This window comes from Vulpes vulpes, chromosome 7 (assembly GCF_048418805.1).
Source record: "Vulpes vulpes isolate BD-2025 chromosome 7, VulVul3, whole genome shotgun sequence".
Classification (NCBI taxonomy): Eukaryota; Metazoa; Chordata; class Mammalia; order Carnivora; family Canidae; genus Vulpes; species Vulpes vulpes.
In genome coordinates this window covers 48,764,968-48,787,579 of record NC_132786.1, presented here as the reverse complement: position 1 = coordinate 48,787,579, position 22,612 = coordinate 48,764,968, and the positions used below count along the sequence as shown (strand labels likewise).

The following is a 22,612-nucleotide window of genomic DNA, read 5'->3' as shown; positions in this document are numbered from 1 at the left end:
CCATAGACACACCACACAGCCTTCATGGAGGGCAAGGAGTCTGCTCTGTGGGGTGCAGGAGGGGGTGCCAGTGCATACTGGGTTCTGCAGTAGTAATTCAAGAAGCATTGGTTCTAAAGTATTGCAAAAATTCAGTCTTGTAAATTTGTGATCCAAATCGGTGTAGAGCCCAGACTCCAAACTTGTTAGTGATTACTATAACTGATATCAGCTGTTTGGATTGAGTTCCGTTAAACTGACTTGACATTTACAGAGAGCTGACCACCTACAAAATATTGTGTAAAATAAGTAGAAAAAATAGAAGTGTGAAGTTTCTGAATGATGTTTTTTCCCTTTCACACTCAAAGACACACTTAAGTGGTAGAAAGGGCTAAATGTGGGGAGTGAGCTGAAGGAAAGCCATAAAGTCTGAGTTATTCATGCCCCACAATAGGAAACAGAAAGAAGTACTCTAGATTTTATAAAACCTGGCTGGTTTCCGTGAGATAATTAAAAATAAATACAACCCCAACTTTTACTTTGGCATGCAATAAAGATAGTGGTCCTTGTTCTGTATGGGTATAATTTTATCTTTAAAAGGTAGACAAGTGCTTGCTATGAGAATCTTTTCTCTCTGGCTTTTAGAATGAATTCAAATGGGTCTTTGAACAGGACTTTGGAATGCTTGCTGGGCAACCACTAGTCAGGGAATGACCTCATTTGGGCAAAACCGGGAGGAGAGTTTTGAAATGTGGAATTCCCCTGGGGTATGAATGATTATTTTAAAGTTGCAGATCAGGGCCGGGTCCTGGCATGGTCTCAGCTACTTACCATGTTTTCATGTACAGGGGTGGTCAGAGGAGGAGCTTCATGGGACTAAGAAATTGGGAGAGGCTAAGAAGGCGAGGGGTTGAGATGACCTCACCCTCATGAAGAAGAGTGAGGAGGAGGCGTGGGTCACTGGCCAAGCCATCCAGGAGAGGGTGGTGGCAGTACCAGGCCTGAAGCTAGCATTCTTCTTCCCTGAGACAGCAGCCTATGTGCATGGGGAACACACACCACAGGTTAGCCCAGGGCTCCAACGTCCTCATTCCTCACCAAGGTGTGTGAGACCTCTCATCTGAATTTAAAACTTTTAATTATTGTTTCCCTTTATCTCCTCCCTAAATCATGAGCAACTCTGAGGGAGGCTCCCTTTCATTCATATCACATACAAATGGGCATTCGGTGAATGTCTAATGAATGAATGCATCTTTGTTCTGAAGATGAGGAAGTGGAGACTTGAAGGGGAACAAAGATTAGCTCAAGGTCACAGGCAAGGACAGAGAGCTAGACTGAGCATGCCACTCATATATCCCGGATCGTGTCTCTAGTCCCGATTGTGTTGCTTCATTCTATGAGAAGAATAAAAGGTGACAGGAGCATTTATAACCATCATTTGTTATTTTCATTATCATCTCAAGCAGTGGCTCTCAACTGGGTACAAGCCCCACTCAGGGGACATTTGGCAAACTCTAGAGACATTTTTGGTTGTCACACCAGGGCAAGGGGGGTATATCCGGTGGATAGAAGCCAGAGATGTTGCTAACCATCCTGCAGGGCACAGGACAGTCCCTCGAGACAAAGAATAATCTGGTCCAAGTATCAATAATGGCAGTGTTGAGAAACCCCGACTGAAGGCCAGCATTAACTCCTTATAATGAAAAAGGGATATTTCTGGAACAGCAAGAATGGAGTTGTAGGACATGGGAGGCTACGCCCTTTTCAAAGCAAATCTTGATGAGAGACAGGGGAGCTCCAAGAACAAGTTGACTGTGGCTACCGAGAGGAGGGTCTCCACCTGCAACACACCTATGATTTTCTTTGTCCCAGACAAAGAATTTTAGGTCACCAATATTTCTAAGTTCTGACTTGCACTTAGGTCTCTCTAGACTAAGTTCTGGATTCTTCCTAAGATTTTGTCTAGTAATTCCCCATTTCCATTATCCTTCAAAAAGATTTTGTTTCACTTATTGAAGGGGTTTTTACCTTTAAGATAAAAGTAGTTGACTTTGGAATTCTAATGCAGTGACATTAATTGAAAAAATGTCTTTAGAACATTTACTGTTAGTTTGAAAGGAAGGTCTATTTAATCCCAAAGAATTTCTATGCAAGTAAGACTTTTATTCTGCTTTTATTTGAATGGACAAAAATATTTCAGAATTTTTTATTTCAAAGGCTTTAGAGGTTTCACTAACTAGCTAAATCAAACTTAGGAAGATGTTATCTGGTTTCCCAATGAAGTATAGCTGTCATTAGAGTCTTTCTGTTTCTCTGAATAGGGCTGGAAGGTTATCATTATAGTCTTTTTATTGGAGCTTTAGGGTAGAGATGGGGTTTCATGGAATGAACAATACAGGGATGTAAGGATCTTATATAACTCCATGTATCAGTTTTCCATGAAAACCCGTCTTGGCATAAATTTGCTATTCTGTGCTTGAGCTTCATAAATAGCAGCACATCATAAATATGTGTTCCCCTTTTAATAGCTGGAATGTACTTAATTTTAAATGGGAAACTCAAGAAAGCAACTATGGACTCTTTACACCAAGATAGGTCACACAATCTTGGCAACAGATGCATTAAAATGATCTGAAGAACTGCCTTCCAGATGGAATGTCACACAATCCTCGGCACTTTGCATAGAGCGCTCTTCTGAGTCCAGATCCCCCTTATAATTTTCAGCCCTCTGTGACACAACGCTGGCTTCTATCTTCTTTTCAAAAAGTCTCCAATGAGGTTCTTCTATGGGGCTAAGCCTCTAATCTATCTTACTTCACTAACTATACTCTCACTGTCTCCTTCACAAAGTTCTCTTTCACTGCAGTTCGATTTCTGCAAGTTTCAAAAGTGGTGTCCAGTGTTCCTAGAGTTGAGTCAGCTTTCTACCTAGGCACTTGGCCACCAAAGCCTATGTATTCCATACTTTCGTTCATTCATTCATTCATTCATTCATTCATTGAGAGTGCATGTGAAGAGGGGAGGGGCAGAGGGAAAGGGGGAATCTTAGGCTCCACACCCAGCAGGGAGCCTCTCGAGGGGTTCAGTCTCACAGCACGGAGATCACCACCTGAGCCGAAATCAAGAGTAGGTCACTTAACTGGCTGAACCACTCAGGCACCCCAACACACTTTCAGAAACTGTTCAGATACCATCAACCTTGTCACAATAGACATAAAATGAAATTGTCTTGTTTCTGCCTCCAAATATTGAGAGCCTCTAAGTAACTGGTGGCATTTTCTAAGTCCAAAAGATCACACTCAGATCAGCACAGTGTCCCTGAACAAAGTATACTATTTCCTCTGATACCAGTAACTTCAACAAGATCTCAAATGGGGGCAAACCCCTAATTTTATTTCTTCTTTCATCTTCAGAATTTTTAAAAAAACTTATGACCTCCATTTACAAATGTGAAATCTTATTTTGCTTCTCTTCGGAAAACAGAAGACTTCTCTGAACCATAAGATTATCTTTCTCTTAAATTTATTTGTTTGTTTGTTTATGCTAAAATTTATGTAAATGGGACATATTAAAATGTTTTTTTAAAAAAAGATTTTATTTATTTATTTGAGAGAGAGGGCAGGTGCACACAAGCAGGGGAGAGGGGCAGAGGGAGAGGAAAAAGCAGATTCCCCTCCTGCACAGGGAACCCAGCTTGGGGCTCAATCTCAGGACCAGGGGACCATGACCTGAGCTGAAGGCAGACACTTAACTGATTGAGCCACCCAGGCGCCCCTAAAAAGGGTTTTTAAATTTTTAAAAAATTTCTTTAGGCTTCCAAGAGATCACATAGAAATCCTTAAGGCTAGTTATTGTCTAATATTATAAATGAGGAACCTGAAGCTCAGAGAGATAAAGCAACTTGACCAAGGACCCACAGGTAGCTAGCTGGCTTACAGAGCAGAAGGATGGTTTCTGCCCAAGTGCCATGACTAGCAAGCTAATGAATGGTAATAGAGGACATGCCTCATCCATGTCTTCTGTAGAGCTCTTGGCCGGTCTTACAAGGTCAATGGGAAGGTGCTTAACAAATACAATCAAGTGAAACCCAGAGAAGGGTTTTGTAAGCTTTCCTATGAACTGTACCAGGTCCTATCACTAGGAGGCGCCCTCCAAGACAAAGAAAATTGATATTTTTTGATTGCTTGTCCTGCAAAAGCTAGACATGTGACTTCCTAGCTCTCCTTTTGTCTCAGGGCACCAATATCTAAAAAGAGATACGAAAGTCCCATATTTTTTTCAAAAAGGAAAAAAAAAGTTAGACTTTCAATGTGTGTGAGTGTAATAAATAAGAGCTTAATTTCTTAGAACCATAGCAACATAGGCCTCCAACAGGTGAGGCTGCTATACTGCTCATCAATAAGTCCATCAGACCTTGTTTTCTTTGTAAAAGGCGAGGCTCAGGTTAGGCCAGATTTAATGATTAACCGCTGATAGTTGAACGTGTGGTTAAGGGCTGCTTTGGCAAGTAGGCACACAGGCAAACCCAAGTTCCACTGTGCGTGTCATTTTTTGGAATACACAGTAAAACAAGACAAAAAGATTTTAATGTATTGAGAAAGCAAGCAGCTCGACCAAGGTGCATTTTTGATAATGCCAAGATTTTAAGGGCTTTCGCAGACATGCTCCACAAAGAGACAATGTTACATAACATTGGAAACGGGTAAAAGTAAATATTAAATTGAGCGTTACCTGAACAAGTTCATTTAGAAGAGGATGAAGACCATTTGGGAAGAAGAAAAACACTCTTACTAAGAATGCGGCAAACAAGCAAACAAAATGTTTTCAGGTACGATTTCAAAAACTCTTAAGATTTCTCTCCAGCAATGATTCCTTGAAGTGACTTTTTTTTTTTTTATGACTGAGGCTTTACAAACTTTTAAAATAGAGAATGATTGATTGATTAAAATTTGTCCGACTTGATATTCTAGAAGCTTTTATCTATAACCAAGTTGAGAGAAGATGCAGAATGAAAGAAGACTAGTAATTTGTAATCAATGACAAGTAGTTTATGAATTAAAGAGATTTTCAAGATCAATACTAAAAAACAAGTCTTGATTTTTCTCACTGATAGTTTTTCATAGAGCCGTTAATTCAATGCTTTGGGGGGATAAGCAGATTTATTGGCAACCAAGGTGGCCTATGAATATATTTCCAGCAGAATCTTTAAAATGGGGAACATCATGAGTATAAAATAATTTATTTAGAGCTCCTCGACAGGTATGGAGAGACTTCAGAGATGGAAAGAAAGGAAGCAGTTTGGAAGAGAAAACAAGTGGAAAAATTGGAGTGGGGGAGGGGTCAGATGAGGGCAATGAGAAATATCTAGTTAATGGTGAACTGCAGGCAGCAGGGATGCAGAGATAAGGGGTGTCATTTCTCCTGTCAGGTTCTGGGTTCTTCAGAACTAGGAAGGTGTTGAACACTACACACAACCATGCTGAGGAGTGTCCTAGGATTTGGGGAAGGTACAATTCAGCATGATGATAAGAACCCTGCAAACACTATGGAATGAACCACTCCCCTCCCTCCCCATTTCTTGTGAACCCTGATGTCAGCAAACTAATTGCAAATTCACGTTCTGTGTTCTAAACACATGCACGTTTTTCTCTTTGTAGGATGATTGTACTATATCAAATGGTACATTTCATTTTATTTGCTTCAGTTTCTGGTGGTAAGTAGAGTTGAATCTTAGGTATGAATTAGAAATAGCTTGCTTGGTTCCCTGACTTGAAGACAAGAAAACAAAAGAGCTTAAGGCCAGAGACAGAAATCATCCCAGGGTCCCACGCCATCTACTCCAGGGAAGGATGTAATGAGTTTATTTTTCGCTTAAGGCTCCAGGGATTTTCAAAGTAGGGATGGCAATTAAGGTGCAGAATTGTTCATAATAGTAGCAGTTGAGGTCTATATGTTTATCCACATTCTTACCGATATTTACATCCAAATATACATCTATCATTACTAGTTTGGTGGTAATTAGTACTTTGCTTTGCACTAAGGTGGGATTTCTGTGGACAGTGGGAGTATTTTGAGTGCAAATAGATTATTCACTAAAGGGGGCGGCCTTACAGCTCCATTGGGAGCAACACAGAGCTTGGAAAAAGGAGGCAGTCTTCTGATAACTTCCAGGTCATTCTTGGGTAGCTGACAGTTTTGGAGAAAATTATGCTATATGCAAAGGTTGTAGTTGGGTAATTTAGAAGTGTATGTGGTGGGTTTTGAGCCAAGTGTTTGGCAGGGACCCTTGACCCCTTTTTCCACAGATACCTTTAGGCATAAAGTAAAAATACACACGGTTACCAAGAAAATCAATTATATTGCAATACAGTTAGTTAAAATGTAAACACACACACACACACACACACACACACGCACACACACAAACAACCCTGGTATAAAAATAGATGCTTCTTATTAACACATGATAGAATAGAATAAGACTTAGGTCTAAAAGCGCAGAGTAATGATTACCACCAAATCAGTGATGAGCGATAATGGTATTTTAAGATATCTTCAGCTCTAGTGTTTTCTTTTTAAATCTGTAATTTTATTTTATTTTATTTTATTTATTTATTTTTTTTAAATCTGTAATTTTATAATGAAAAAGTTGCAGATACTATGAACACTAGGTGGTTTGTTACTTACATTAACAATAGGCTATGCCACCTATTATTCTTATTGTAATAAGAATTTGAATTATGTTTTATCCTTCCCAAAGTATTTCATTTTTAGTACATATGTATATATACATTTTAGGTAGATAGATAGAATGTACATGTTATATATATGAAAGATATTAAGACTTTGGGCCATATGGTAGTACTTCTTAATAGGAATATACCAAGATTAAAAGCTACAGCCTTTTATTCAGTGACTAATAATGACCTAAAGAGCCACAATCTGGAATATTAGATATATCTTTATAGAAACAGAAAAAAATTAATTTTATGCAATTTAGCCTTAAAAGAAAAAACACAAACCTGTGTATGGGTTCAGCTGGAATGGGATTCAGTTATTTTTCTGAGTCTAAAGTTCCTGTTACTAACCTGGCCCATTTTAAATAGTGACGTGATACAGTATACCACACCCAGGGCCATCAGGCCCTATTGAAAAAAATGATCACTCTGGATCCTTTGCTTTGTATAAACATAGAGTTTCAACATATGAACAGTAGGGAGAGGAAAAAGTAGGTGGTCCATTCCAGACTTCAGTGCAACCCTAAAGAACATCTTTTGCCAATAAAGCTTTGTGAAATTATTCAGTTACCCACAAAGCATCCGTGTCTCCAAGACAATCACCCATCAGCACAAATCCATGGAGGCAAATGGGCCATTTCATGATTTCCTTTTCTGTCCGAGGCTGCTTATCCAATACACTAACATAAAAGTGTTGATTGCTCTGATTTCGACGTTCAGGCATATTTTCTGTTAAGTAGATCTACTTTGCTTGTCTTTGCGAGATTATTGTCTAATTGGATATGTGCAATTAAAATCCAAAATAAGACCTGCCATGTATTACATCACAGGCTGTATAACTGAGCTGTTGGCAGATACCTGCTTTCAAGGAGGAGACATCACTACCGTTTTTACGCCAAGTGCCAAGCACTGCCAGCTTGTCTGCACCCACCACCCACGCTGTTTGCTCTTCACCTTCATGGCTGAATCGCCATCTCAAGATCCTACCAAATGGTAAATGTTTGCATTTCTACATAGATAGAGGAAATAGTCTTTACATGAGGATTATTTACCAATAAACATTCATATAAATATAAAATATGAGGTTAACAGTTGGAAAACATATTGTCCTTCAATTTAATATTTAAATATTAATATAAATTAAATAATAATTTAATATTTAATAAATATTTAATATTTTATATTTAATAAATATTTAAATATTAATATTTAAATATTAAATATTACAGAAAAAAGATGGTGTTTAGGCAGATCAGGAAAGAGCAAGCATGCCTCTCAGTGTAGACTTTCCAATTTCTCTGTGGTCTAGATTTTAATGATACACTTTCTCTCCTATTTCTCTCCACTTTTATGCCTCTTAATCATTTTTTTCTTTGCTTTTTGACTGATTATTGATATTGGATATTATTTAAACCAATTTCTTTCAATTATTTCCTTAGGAAATACATATTTCCTTTTCTTAAGAAATACATATTTCAATTGAAATATGTATACATATTTCAATTTCTTAGGAAATAAATATTTCAATTTTCTTAGGAAATACATATTTATAAAGGTAGTTTCAAAGAATAGTACAGTGATCCCCTGTCACCACCAAGACTTTTGCCATTTGTTCTTTATCTATTTAACCATTTGAATTAATTTGGAGACATGGTAACACTTCACCCCTAAATGTTTCTGCATACATTTTCCTACACAAAAGACATAAAATTTTAACAAGAATCCCTTTATATCATCTCAATTGTAGCCCAAATATAATTTATAGCTATTAACTGGAATCTTCTCCAGATTCACAAATTGCATTTAGTGAGTTTTGTGTCTATAGTTATATTTTAAAAAAATTTTAGGGCATTCCATCCACTGCTTTTGTTTCCATATTGAACTTGAAAATTCAGTAACAAAACTTTACTACAGGATTAAGTTATCGACATCTTTGTATATCATTGCTACATTCATAGAAATTTACACAGTACCCAAAACGTATAAAATAATTATTCTAGAATCTACAGCAGGGCTTAGCAAATGTTTTTTTGACAAGGCAGGGCATAAATATTTTAGGCTTTATAGATCCAGAAGCAAAATCAAGGATATTACTTAAGTATTTATATAACCATTTAAAAATATAGAACCCATTCTCAGCTCATGGACCATAAAAACAGGCAGAGGGTTGTTTGACCAACAGTCCATAGCTTACCTGCTCCTGTTTCCAGTTAGTGGGGAATACCATATGTGATCTTTTAAGAGTAGGGATGTTGGAATGAGAGACAAACTCACAGTTTTGCTGAGAAAGTATTTCTTTTGGCATGAGATAGAGGAGCTTGCTTCTTTCTCCTTGACTTTCTATGTGCTGGCTTTTAAGATTTATTATTTTAAAACATAAGTTCTCATGCAGTTATTTATTTATTTATTTTAAAAAACAGGTTTACTTGTATCCTGAAAGACAGTGTAACAGAAACATTGCCAAGGGTGAATATGACAGGAGCCATTTCTGGATATTCTTTCAAGCAATGCCCACACCAAATAAGTGGTAAGATGTCTTATTAGGATTCATAAGTACTAGTTGCTGTGATATATACATATAGTTACATCACATATGGTGTTATAACTATAAAATAAAACCCTGCTATATGGTCATAAAGTCTCCTGATGAAGTTCCTTCAGTGTAGAGTAAAAACTAGCATGCATGCATCCCACCCACCCCGCTCCCATTCATTAAAATTTTTGCAATAGTTGGACATTCTCCAACTATTACTACATTTTCACCATTCCTTTATTGTTTTTTTCTCCTTTCCAGCTTAAAGTTTTATATAAAAATCCTTGTTAAACATATTACTTCAAATCAAAAGGGCAGCTGTAAGGGTTGACATGACACTTGTATTAATTGTGAAAAGATTCTTGAAAAGGTTAATGAATCAGTCAATGAAATTGCAGAGACCAGGAAAGCCAGGGCAGAAAACTGAAGCAAGAATTTATAAATCTATATTGTTGTGATATAAGAGGGACATTGGCATTCATTTAGTGCTTCTATGTAAGAGTAGATTAAGCAAATTAAGATGAAAACAAAGGACTTCTGAGGAAAAGTGGCTGTAGGTGTCAGAAGAGAAAGTCAGGAGGGACAGTTCCTAAGGTTCCAGTTGCCCCTGGAGTCTGGAAGATCCTTGCATGTTCTGCTTTTATTTCCAGCTTGCAACAGAAATGTATATGTGGATCTGGTCATGAAGGGCATGAACTATAATGGCTCCATCGCCAGGAATGTTCAGGAATGCCAAGAGAGGTGCACAAACAGTGTGCACTGTCACTTTTTTACATATGCAACAAGCCAGTTTCCAAGCGCAGAGCATCGGTAAGTGAGCTATAGGCTGAGCCTAAGGACAGTAAGGAGATTGTTACAATATCGGATGGAAAATAAAAGTTATCTTCAGCTTGATGCCAAAATTTATTGTTAGCCCCTCAATGACATTTCTATAACAAGCATAGTGCTGGTAGTTTTCTTCATAGAAAGTGCATTTAAAGCCCAACTTGCATGTATTTCTCTTCTGGTAAGGAGTCCCTTCTGGTAAGGAGTCTGTTTTAAGATAAGTTCCTTATCTAAGACAAAATAACTGAAGCTCATGTGAAGTGTTTTAAAAATCTTCCCCGATCCCAGATTTTGAAATATTCCAGAGATAAACATGAAGGAGTAGAAAATGACCTGATCTCTAAGGATGAATATGTGTCCTCTTAAAAAAAAATAGGGAAAATGTCACTGAATTTTATATTTAGAAATATTTGTGATATTTTAGAGTTGTATAGTAAATTATACTTATCTAGGATCCACCCACCCCAAAACGAGAGAGAGAGAGAGAGAGAGAGAGAGAGAGAGAGAGAGAGAGAAATAAGTTCAAACGATTAGTTTTTGGATTTACCTTTGGGCTTTAACATTCTACTCTCCACATTCACAACAAGGACGTGAATGCAAAGTAGATGAAGCATCAGAAATTCATTTCAAAAACAACAATGATACAACAAAACCCTCAAATTAATAAGCAAGGTTTCATAGTTTGTATTTAGCTTAGTTCATACTGTATCTTTTTACGTATTTTACATCTAAGACTTAATTAACATGGATAGCAAGCTAGGAACCTGGGAGTTGCTGGGCATTATAAAAAAATTTAAACTGATACAATTGGGAAGGGCTTGAGAATTCATTACTTCCTACCTGCTACTCTTCAGGCCACCATCCCTTCAAAGCTGTCCTTTTAGTGGTGAAAAATAAAGTTGAAAAAAACAAGGACTCAAGTCTAACTCTCTAGCCTTTCTCAGATCCATGCTTTCCAGAGTGATCTCTTAGCTGTAATATCCAGTAGTCTCTAAATTGGAATTTCTTATCATCTTATGTTTTTTCCTACTTGTATTTAGAAGACTAAAACATTTTCCACTTTTGTTTTTATTCAGTAATGTTTGTCTACTGAAATACACAGAAATGGGGACCCCAACCAGAATCACGAAGCTCAGTATGGTGGTGTCTGGATTTTCATTGAAATCCTGTGCGCTTTCTAATCTGGGTAACTATTATTTATTTAGTGAGATGGGCTAGCCATTAAATAGTAGGTGCTGACGGTATGTATGATGGGTCTAACTTAGGAGCCCAGTATGTGCTCACTGATGAAGTGGACCAGTGATTTTTTACCTTCTTCATGTGAAAATTCACTATGTCCTAGATAATCAGAGCTACATTTGATTTAAAATAATCACTTCATATTGTCTAACTTAAAAAAATTTAAAGTCCTTCGGATAAACATTTAAAAATTTGTTATTAAGACTTTATTTCTTTAGAGCAATTTTAAGTTTGCTGCAAAATTGAGGGGAAGGTATAGATGTCCCATACACCACTGCCTGGACACATGCACAGACTCCCTCATTATCAACATCCCTCACCAGTGGTACATTTGTTACCATTGATTAATGTGCACCGACACATCATGATCCCCTCAAGCCAACAGTTTATACTCTCATTCACCCTTGGTGTTCTATATTCTATGGGTTTGGACAAATGTATAATGACATTTGTATTCCTCCCTCACCCCACAATGAACTTTTTATATGGAATTCACAAATACTGTGACTGGGATTTTACCGATGAATTAGTGAATTGATTTTTTAAGCATGGTTTCTTCTGTTGTACAGCTTGTATTAGGGACATTTTCCCCAGCACGGTGTTTGCAGACAATAACATTGACAGCGTCATGGCTCCAGATGCCTTTGTCTGTCGCCGCATTTGTACTCACCATCCCAGCTGCTTATTTTTTACCTTCTTTTCTCAAGAATGGCCAAAGGAATCTGAAAGGTAAGGAGTTAATAACAGCTGATCAAAATACATCATTAAAAATTCTGAGCTACTGGGGCACCTGGATGGCTCAATTGGTTAAGGGTGTGCCTTCAGCTCAGGTCATGATCTCGGGGTCCTGGGATTGAGTCCCACATCGGGTTCCCTGCATCCTTGATGTAGCAGGGAGGCTGCTTCTCCCTCTCCCTCTTCCTCTGCCCCTCCATCTCTTTGTACCCTCTGGTTTTCTTTCTCTGGTGCTCGCTTGCTCGCTCTCTCTCTCTGTCAAATAAATAAATAAATAAAATCATTAAAAAAATTCTGAGCCACTAAACCTTTAATCTAAGTGTCTGTATAGGATAGATCAAAGCTGCGAAGAATTCCTAGCTCCACTCCCTTTCTATTCCCCACTTAATGGCCACAAATCTCATGTTAGCAAGGACTCTTGTTTTCTTTAGCTGAGGTAGGGCCCTGCCTTCAGCAAAGAGAAAGTTGCTTAGTTCTGAACAGAATGAAGAAAATATGGATGACCATTTGGAGGCAACTTAGTCCAACACCCAGTTTGAGGTCATTGAACCCTGAGCAGAAAGAGCTGAGAATATTAGTGAAATGTCAAATCCAAAGTGAAGAGAAGGGGAAATGAAGGCCTCTATTAATGGAATTGGGGGTAAATGTGGACAGAGGTTTGAACTGAGATGCTGCTCCCTACTGATGGGTATTAATATAGGAAACCATAATAAAAGCATAGGAAATTTCTTTGATCATCAAAGGGATATCTGTTGGGGTTGCTGCCCTGCATTAATAAGACTCATTTAAAAAAATTAAGATTAAATTGGCTTCAAAATCTAGCTTCTCTATATCATCTGAGTCAGAATTGTCAGAATCCCTGGTAATTGCCTGACTTGGCTGCCCACATAGGGAATGTTTCCCCAAGAACAGTCCACCCAAGGTAAGCTCTCAAGCTCCTTGTCCGTCAAGCAAGTCTGATTTTCCATGGAGTGACTCTCAAGAAGTACTAAGTCCATCACATGAAAATATATGTGTTGCTTTCATGTAGTCAACAATACAATATAATTTATTTGGTGCCTACTTTTTACCAGGCCCTCTTCTAAGCACCAGGGATACCATTAGTGAACTAAAGAGAGAAGAACTCTGCCCTACTTGGACCAGAGTGGAAGTGACAGAGAAGTAATCAGATTGGAATTAATTGTCCATGTAGGGAAAATAAGATTTGGTGATGAATTTGAGGTCTATCCAGAGGAAAGAGTCAGTGATAGATCTTAGACTTTTGGCCCAAGGAATTGAAAGGATAAAAAAGACCCATGACTGGGATACAGATTTCAAGAGGGGAGCCTCGTAGACATCCAGAGAGAAGGGTTGAATTGGCAGTTGGGAAGAGAAATCTGGAACTAAGCGAGAGGTTTATGTTCTAGATCTGTGTTTGGGTGTCACCAGCATACAGCTGGGAATTAGAGTGACTGAACCTGGGTGAGACCATCAAAGGACCAGATGCAGAGAGGAAAGTAGCTTCAAAGATTGAGCCTTGGGACATTATAAATGTCACAGATTAGAAAGATGGCTTTGTACTGTTGGGTTAATCATTGTTCTGTTTCTTTTTTATTCCTTTAATAAAATTCCTGATTGACACCTACACAAGGAGTAAAACATTGGATCCTCAATATGATGATGAATGAGAGAAGATAGTGAATGTGACAAGCCAAGATTTGGCTTTTTTAAATTAATTAAAATTAAATAGAACTATGTATTCATTTCTTCAGTTGTATTAACCACATTTCAAGTGCTCACGAGTCACATGGAGGTAGTGGCTATTGAATTTGGGTGGCACAGACATGGACTCATTTCTATCATTGCAGAAAATTCTGTTGGACAGCACTGCTCTAGACTGGGATTTGGGGCTAAGTAGGAAAAGTTAACTTCCTTCCAGGATAATGCTGCCCATGTAGAGCCTGTGTTGCGTTTGATTTATCCCTGTCTAAACCAGGGGTAAATCTGCCATCCAGAGTTGCCCAGCAATTTCTCTGTAGCATGAAAATCATGGAATCTTTGAGACAGGCCAGGAGTGTTGAAAGAGAGGAGGTAAAGGGAGGAAGATACTAGGAACACTGACCGTAGAACCAGCTCAGAAGATTTTGTATGGAGGCAAGGGGTTTCTTGGTTTTGAAGATTTGTCTACAACCCATGGATCATGGGGTCTGATTCAGTGATTTATGAGGAGTGCTTGCAACATGAGAAACTGTTCCCTATTCAATACCAGCACGAGTTGCCTTTTCTGAAAAAGAAAAGATTTTATTTATTTATTCATGAGAGACACAGAGAGAAGCAGAGAGACATGAGCAGAGGGAGAAGCAGGCTCCCTGTGGGGAGTCCAATGTGGGACTTGATCCTGGGACCCTGAGATCACAACCTGAGCCAGAGGCAGATGCTCAACCACCAAGCCCCCCCAGGTCCCCTGTGAATTTTCTTTTGTATGTGCTGCAAAAACGGTTCTTTTTGTTGATATGTTTTACATGATACATTTACATCCTCCCCATTTTGTTTTGTTTTGTTTTGTTTTTATGGTTAGAAATCTTTGTCTCCTGAAAACATCTGAAAGCGGATTACCAAGCACACGCATTAAAAAGCACAAAGCTCTCTCTGGTTTTAGTCTGCAGAGCTGCAGGCACAGCGTCCCAGGTAAAGGGCGACCGCGCTTTCTCCTGGTGGAGATGGGCGACCCGCGGTTGACAAGCGCTGAGGTCTTGGGTCTCACATGTGACCTGTGTTTTGCTGCCTAGTGTTTTGTCACTCTTCTTTTTACCACAACACGGATTTCTTGGGAGAGGAACTGGACATTGTTGATGCGAAGGGTCATGAAGCCTGCCAGAAAATGTGTACCGATGCCATCCGCTGCCAATTTTTTACCTATTCCCCGTCTCTGGAATCTTGCCACGGAGGGAAGTAAGACATATGAAGCCTCACCTGGATGCTCCTGCCCCGTCTCTTGAGGGGTGCATTATGTTTATACTATTGTGTTTCCAACCTGCAGGGGTAAATGTTACTTAAAACTCTCTTCAAATGGATCTCCAACTAAAATACTTCATGGGAGAGGAGGCATCTCTGGATATACACTGAGGTTATGTAAAATGGATAATGGTGAGTCTAATGTTACCTGGAAAAAAATCCATCTGAAGGGGTTATTCTATCCCAAATATATCATGACTGAGACAGTCAATAATAGCCACAAGGAAGAGAAAATTGGTACGGTAATGAGCTTGGATGCAATTTTCTGTTATTTTTGCTCCTGTTACCCAAGCTGACCATGTTTTTGGGGTGAATATTGAGCCTTAACTAAACTCTGCATTGCCTGGTATTGTATGAATATGTGTTTTAAGTTGACACATTTATATAACTGGTATTTCATGATGAGAGTCAGGTTTAGCTGACTCTTTTATGTTTGATTCTTGTTAGGAAGCCCAGTGGTCTTTCTTATCCTTTAAAATTAAACATCAAAAAAATAAATAAATAAAAAATAAAAATTAAATTAAATTAAATTAAACATTAGCCAGCATTTTGGTTAATCAAATCATTTTCATTTTCTGTCCATGGGCCATTACTTGACCTTTAGTTGAAACATAAACAATGATCATATGTTTGAAAAATTATGTATTTTTTCCAAGATTTTATTTATTTATTCATAACAGACACAGAGAGGGGCAGAGACACAGGAAGAGGGAGAAGCAGGCTCCCTGAGGGGAGCCCAAGGTGGGACTCAATCCCAGGATCCCGGGATCACGACCTGAGCCAAAGGCAGATGCTCAAACACTGAGCCACCCAGGTGTCCCTGAAAAATTATGTATTTATTCTAGAAATAAAGTAGCTCCTTTTCAGGGGACTTCCTTCTTTCAAATGGCCTGCAAGTGTTCTGCATATTTATGAATATTGGCAAAAATTTACAGTAAAACCTTGTTTACTTATAACAGTGAGTGTGGTCGAGTAAAAAGGAAATGAAAAGATTGTCTAGATTAAAGGAGACTATAATAACATGAGAATTATAACAGAAATCAGATCAGCAGTGGCCAATTCCAGTGGCTAATTTCTGAGCACAGTAGCAAGGGCTGGCTTGTAGGCAAACAGATGAACTAAGGGACAGAGAATCCCCAATGTGAAAGAATATACCACACTCCTCCCTAAGCCACCATAATAACCTATTATGACTTCAGTACTTACTGATTTACATAAAACTATATTTTAGACTTTTATTGCCTAATGTTCAATATTCTAAAGCACTACAAATTTAAGATTCAGCTGAGATTTAATGAATAAAATAGAAGTGATGATTATACTTTGTAACAGTTTTCAAAGTATAAAAATCTTTTGTCGGAATTATTTCTCTATTGAGAAGGTGTGTAAATCCTTAACGTCTGTGAATTTGTTTCATAGCATGTACAATATTGCATCCCGTGCTAACATCCTAACTCGGAGACCATGCCTTCCTGGAGTGTAGATGGATCTGATGGGAATCTTTGGATGGCTCAAGCTCCTTTAAAAAGCAAGCCAATTAAGTTGTATCTCAAATATTCTGTTTTCTTCACAATACATTCACCTAAGACAGGAGGAGTATTTATGATAATTTTGTCATCTTAATTCTGCTAAGCCCTAGAAGGGACACTTGGCACTTGGCAGACTTTGTTGTTAGTGATGTTGATAGAGTTTCTAAAATGGGAATCAGCACTTACACCTTAAATTGCAGAATCTATTCCCCACCCTCCTTCTTTCATTATCTTCTTCTCTGATGAATGTATGGATCCTGATCTGTGAAGGCTACAGAATATATCAGGTGGAAATTGGTAGCTGAAGCAGAAAATACAAGATAAAGGGAAATAAAATCTTATGGCTTTTTAGGACACCTTCTGAAACTATATAATTAGGTTTTCCTGCACTATATTAGATGAAATAATACCCTAATGGGAGGTGATATCTACCAGAGATATTTATCATGACTTATACTGTCCTTGGTCCTCATAACTTTTTGAAAATACAGAGTAATTGCCATCAAAAGAAATGTTCCCTGCCCCCGAATCTAATGCCAAACACATATTTTCAGCATTTTATTTAAACTGAGAGACAAAACAGAACGAACAAGACCTATTATTTATCCCTAAGAAAATCTTTATTGACCTATCTGTAACATACTTTGGTTACTGCTTACCTATTAGTTTTCCTAAACTTTGCCTTTCCTTTCTTATAAATCATCATCTTATAAATAAATCATCCCTGTAGTTCCAGAATCTAGTCAAACTCTTCAGAATGTTTCTCTGAAACTAATGTCACCCCATCTACTCTCAGGTGACAACTCTTCTCTCAGCACACCAACCTATTTAAACTATCACAAGCGCACTTCTTCAAGATTCCTTTTCCTGCCCTCTCCTTTTCTTTGAAGCCTGCCCCAGGATTATGCATCCATTTTCCTATTGAGGAAAGAAAGACCTAAAGAGATTATTTTGCACCTATAAAACTACAGAATGGACCATCTAGGACTTGGATTTTGACTAGTGACTCTTTTAACTTCACAATCCTCCTTTAGCTAACTAAGGCCATGAGGCTTCCCTGATCCTCTGGGCCTTACTATTCTGAGTGTGTCTGGGTGTTGCATGTTGACATCACTGGTGAGCCTGCTAGAAAAATTTTCACGTCTTGCCCCAGACTGAATCAGAATACAACATTTTAAAAGATAACGGGTGAAAAAAAATAAAGTAAAAATAACATAAAAGATTACCCAGTGATCCATATGCACATTAAAATATGAGAAGACTTGTTCTAGAAAGCTGTTGTCTATGAGTAACTCATTTCCAGTCTATCTAGGTTACTGGGACAGATTTGGTCAAGACTCCCATCAGGAGGGTGACATTCTAGGAAGTAGAAGGAGAATGGATTCTCCTGCCCAGGACAGCTAAGACAGGACGAAATAAAGGGGTAAATCTGAGTCATAGTCCTTGGAAAGTATCAAGGATTGAACCTAGGGAAACCCAAACTGTCAACAAGGCCAAAAGGCAGAAACAGTTCACAAACAGAAGAGCAGCCCAGGTTTGGATGGAACCCAGCTGGAGCAGGAGAGACTGGGACCAAAGATCAGCCTGAGGGGAAAAAAGATGAGGGGTGGGGGAGGTTGGATGGATGCTGTAAACTAAGTGGAAGGTGCTCACTTTTCTATATAACAGTATTCTGAAACTTTAGCAGGGCTGATTGAAATCCAGATGACTAGGCTCCACTGTCCAAGTTTCTGATGTACTGAGTCTGAGGGAAGCTCAAGAAATTGCATTTCTAACAGTTGGTCCAAGGGCCACACTTGACAACTGCCGCTTTGTAAGAACCATCACAGTTATCACATGAGGGCATATAAGACAGCATGCAATACCAAATGAGACTTTCCTTGGGGGCATGTGATTACAAGCTGCCTTAGTCATTCAATTTTCCTGTGCATGTTTTGCTTGCCAACCTGATTATAAAATTTCTTCAAGTCAAGGTCATGATAAAATAGCGAATCGAGGGAAGGTTTTCTTCTCTTTGTGCCTGAAGGAACATAACTACTGATAAAAAAGAAAGATTTAGGAAGTTACTCATTGCAACCCTTCTGTTGTAGTGTGCACAACCAAAATCAAGCCCAGAATTGTTGGAGGAACAGCATCTGTTCATGGTGAGTGGCCGTGGCAGATAACTTTGCATACCACGTCACCCATCCGGAGACACCTGTGTGGAGGTTCCATCATTGGAAACCAGTGGATACTAACAGCTGCTCACTGTTTGGACCAGTCAGTACTATTACTGTTTTTATAAGTTCCCCAGGTTCATATATTTATGAGATCTATCATTAGCAGTTTAGTAAATACTTTAAAATGTAAATTATCCTATTTGGGGAATTAAATTTCTATTAGGAAAAAATTTTTCTGTTATGAAATAAAAAGGAAAAGGGAAGAACTACCTATGGTCTACCAGCATTAGGTTAGGTACAGGAACATGATGGCATATTATTTCACTTTCCCATTTAAATGCATACACATGCCCAGGGGTGTTCTTGCTGTTTCCTTTCAGAACATATGTTCTGTGCCTTACCTTGGGCATCAGTTCCAGAACTAAACACAAAGAGAATTTCCCCTTTTCTAAATCTAGTATGTCATTCCCTGTCTTCTTCACTTCTTCCCTGTCTGGTCTTGTTTCCTCCTCACTCCCCTCCCTTTCCTTTTCCTTCCCTTCCCTCACCTTCCCTCTTCTCCTCTTCTTTCTTCTCCTCTCCTCTCTCTGTGTTTCCAAAAATAGGTGAAGTTCATTATGTATCCTCAAATTGGATTCCCTACTTAGGTCAATTTCAACACAGGCCAAACCTAAAAGCTTCTTCAAGAGAGTACATGTATCCCAGGGAATTTTAACTTTAGTTGGCCAAACTTCCTCAGTATTCTCTGACTTTCCAGACATGGTATTGTGTGTTTGTTTTTCTTTTTTCTCAGTATAGCATACTCACATTATAACTCAAAGATCCATTTGAAGTCAATAGTTTCCTTTACCTTTTACCTTTTCCATATAGGAAAATGGAATACCAGAAAATCCAAGTGAATTTCTCAGAGTCATGGCTAATCAGTGGTAGGGTTGAGATTAAAACCTGGGACTCTTCATGAGAGGGAAATTGAGAGAAAAAGAGAATGAGATAGAGGTAGAAAATGTGTGTGTGTTTGTTGGAGGGTGGGAAGGCCCTTCATTCATTTTTATGTGCTTAATATATTAAGTACTAGCCCAGAACTTTCTACAGGAGGAATATATAAGTGAAAAATCTTAGCATGAAATCATTCCTTTCCATCAAAAAGCCTACCACCTGCAGAAAACATTAGTAATAGGCAGGTAAATAGCAATATAACTCAAATATTTGGGAATTATTTGGTAATGGGAAATTCTTTTCCTCTTACTGTTTATTCATTAGGGTAGAGTCACCTAAAATCTTGCGAGTCTATAGCGGCATTTTAAACCAAACAGAAATTAAAAAGAACACATCTTTCTTTGGGGTTCAAAAAATAATAATTCATGATCAATATGAAGAGGCAGAAAGTGGGTATGATATTGCCTTGTTGAAACTGGAAACGGCAATGAATTACACAGGTATGTGGAGTTTTAAATGGAAATTTATCAACAATGATGACCTAGATGTAGTGTTTAACACCACCAGATTCATGACCTGACCCAGCAATCTCAGGGTAGTGTTGTAATCCTGAAAGAGAGGAGGTCGCAAAGCTAGTCTTTTAGTCTATTCATACTGGAATTCTTTCCCGATTATTAAATCTTATTGTGGGGTGTGAGTGAAGAACTAAGTTTTCTGCAGGTTTCCTCAGCTGCACCAAATGATGGTCTCTATAATAAATTGGAAATTTTAAAGATGACTTATATCTCTTTTTTAAGGACAAAAGGATTGCAAGTCAGAACGAGTAACCAATTTCTCCAGGGTTACAGACCTAGTTAGAGAGATGGACCTAGCAGGGAGGGCTGTACCTTGTCTCCCCATTATTCCCTCACCCTGGGATGTTGATGGATAATGCTAAACATGAGGAATGAAGATGAATAGCAATGAGGCAAAACCCAAATATAATAAATAGAGAACACACTGCATAATATAAAGTGAAATAAGAGAGTCTCTCCAGAGAGAAGATATATTTTGATTCTGATGACTAAACTATGATTTTTAAAATTTAGATGCTCAAAGACCCATATGTCTACCTTCCAAAGGAGATAGAAATGTAATATATACTGATTGCTGGGTGACTGGATGGGGGTACAGAAAATTAGCAGGTAAGGAATGATGTATCTCAATGTGCTTCATCCTAAAGATAAAAGAACATAGCTCAGTCTTACCCTTTCCTACTGTATCAAGCAAGGCACACAGCTAAAATGTGAGTAAAATAATCACATCCTTCAATGACAGAGAGCATGTTAATAAAAGTGAAAAGGCAAAAATTACCCAAGTGAGGAGGATCCCACATCTGTTTGATTGGAAAATTTAAATATGACAGTCTCTTTAAAGACTAATTGAAGTTTAATGTGAAACCTAGCACTTTTCATGAAATGTCCTAGCCTGTTACCAGTTATTTTCTCTGGGAAGTAATTCCAGTTAGAACCATACCTAGTTTAGAGCCTAATGTTAACAAATAATCTCTTCTCTATACTTGGTAGTTACAAAAGATCTGTGAGATAAACCTAATATTTTTTCCTTCTAGATTTTTATGTAGATATTTTTATTTCAAATACACATCTTTATATTATATATATGATTATTCCATTAACAAGCCAAAACACTTTTTTCAGACAAAATACAAAATACTCTCCAGAAAGCTAACGTACCCTTGGTGACAACTGAAGAATGCCAGATAAGATACAAAGGACACAAAATAACCAATAAGATGATCTGTGCAGGCTATAGAGAAGGAGGGAAGGATGCCTGTAAGGTAAGAGTGTTTTCAACCAATTAAATATATTCAGGGACGCTTGGGTGTCTCAGTGGTTGAACGTCTGCCTTTGGCTCAGGGCGTGATCCTGGGGTCCTGGGATTGGGTCCCACACAGGGTTTCCCATGGGGAGGCTGCTTCTCCCTCTACCTATGTCTCTGCCCCTCTCTATGTGTCTCTTATGAGTAAATAAATAAAAACCTTTTCTAAAAAATGAATATATTCACATTAGAATGTTTAATGCATTTTTTTTAAAAGAGACAGCACTAGTCAGGGGAGGGGCAGAGGGAGAAGGAGAGAATCCCAAGCAGGCTCCATAGCTGTACCACCCAGGCTCCCCAGAAAGGTTAAAGCATTTAAAAAGCAGTTTTCTGGGGGATCCCTGGGTGGCTCAGTGGTTTGGCGCCTGCCTTTGGCCCAGGGTATGATCCTGGAGTCCCGGGATCGAGTCCCGCGTCGGGCTCCTGGCATGGAGCCTGCTTCTCCCTCCTCCTGTGTCTCTGCCTCTCTCTCTCTCTCTCTCTCTCTCTGTGTCTATCATAAATAAATAAATAAATATTTTTTTAAAAAAGCAGTTTTCTGCCCCTGACTAGGGAACCATGGCATATTTGTTTTTACTCACATTGAAGTTTATTAAAGAGCCAAGAATAGAATTTGAGGCAAAATCACTCTGAGGAACATGTATTTGAGATGAGAAACATCTGAACTCACCTGCGCATATTTTCTTTTTTTTTTTCCTCCTCCATCACAGGGAGACTCAGGGGGGCCTTTGTCCTGCAAACACAATGAGGTCTGGCACTTGGTGGGCATCACCAGCTGGGGAGAAGGCTGCGGCCAAAGGGAACGGCCAGGAGTTTATACCAATGTGGTTGAGTACCTGGACTGGATTTTGAAGAAAACTCAAGCAGTGTGAAAGAGTCCCCAGAGGCCATTTGACATCCTACCCTGATAAGGCATAACAGATTATTTCTGGGTGGGAAGGTTCTGATTTCACTGAAGAAGAAGACACACCATTTCCCTCCATGGGTTATAGTACTGAGACAGTAACACATGGGAGGGGGTTGGTATTTGTGAGAATGTGCCAATTAAAAACAAACTCATTGTCAAAA

General features: G+C 38.5%; 1 protein-coding gene across 3 annotated transcripts in view; it reads left to right on the top strand.

Moving 5' to 3' along the window:
- F11 (coagulation factor XI) overlaps positions 1 to 22,612 on the top strand; it is a 23,063-nt gene extending 451 nt beyond the window's left edge. The window contains exons 1-15 of one of the 3 annotated variants that reach the window (XM_072763700.1): positions 4,485 to 4,807; positions 5,637 to 5,692; positions 7,547 to 7,709; positions 9,137 to 9,243; positions 9,900 to 10,059; positions 11,151 to 11,260; positions 11,883 to 12,042; positions 14,606 to 14,715; positions 14,817 to 14,979; positions 15,068 to 15,174; positions 18,662 to 18,830; positions 19,991 to 20,166; positions 20,755 to 20,850; positions 21,364 to 21,503; positions 22,255 to 22,612. In XM_072763700.1, the coding sequence (XP_072619801.1) occupies positions 4,776 to 4,807; positions 5,637 to 5,692; positions 7,547 to 7,709; positions 9,137 to 9,243; positions 9,900 to 10,059; positions 11,151 to 11,260; positions 11,883 to 12,042; positions 14,606 to 14,715; positions 14,817 to 14,979; positions 15,068 to 15,174; positions 18,662 to 18,830; positions 19,991 to 20,166; positions 20,755 to 20,850; positions 21,364 to 21,503; positions 22,255 to 22,416 (1,911 nt within the window). In that variant the 5' untranslated portion in view covers positions 4,485 to 4,775 and the 3' untranslated portion in view covers positions 22,417 to 22,612. Of the gene's footprint in view, positions 1 to 4,463; positions 4,808 to 5,636; positions 5,693 to 7,546; positions 7,710 to 9,136; positions 9,244 to 9,899; positions 10,060 to 11,150; positions 11,261 to 11,882; positions 12,043 to 14,605; positions 14,716 to 14,816; positions 14,980 to 15,067; positions 15,175 to 18,661; positions 18,831 to 19,990; positions 20,167 to 20,754; positions 20,851 to 21,363; positions 21,504 to 22,254 lie in introns of those variants that run through there. The other 2 variants (XM_026018298.2, XM_072763701.1) reach the window with 2 other exon arrangements.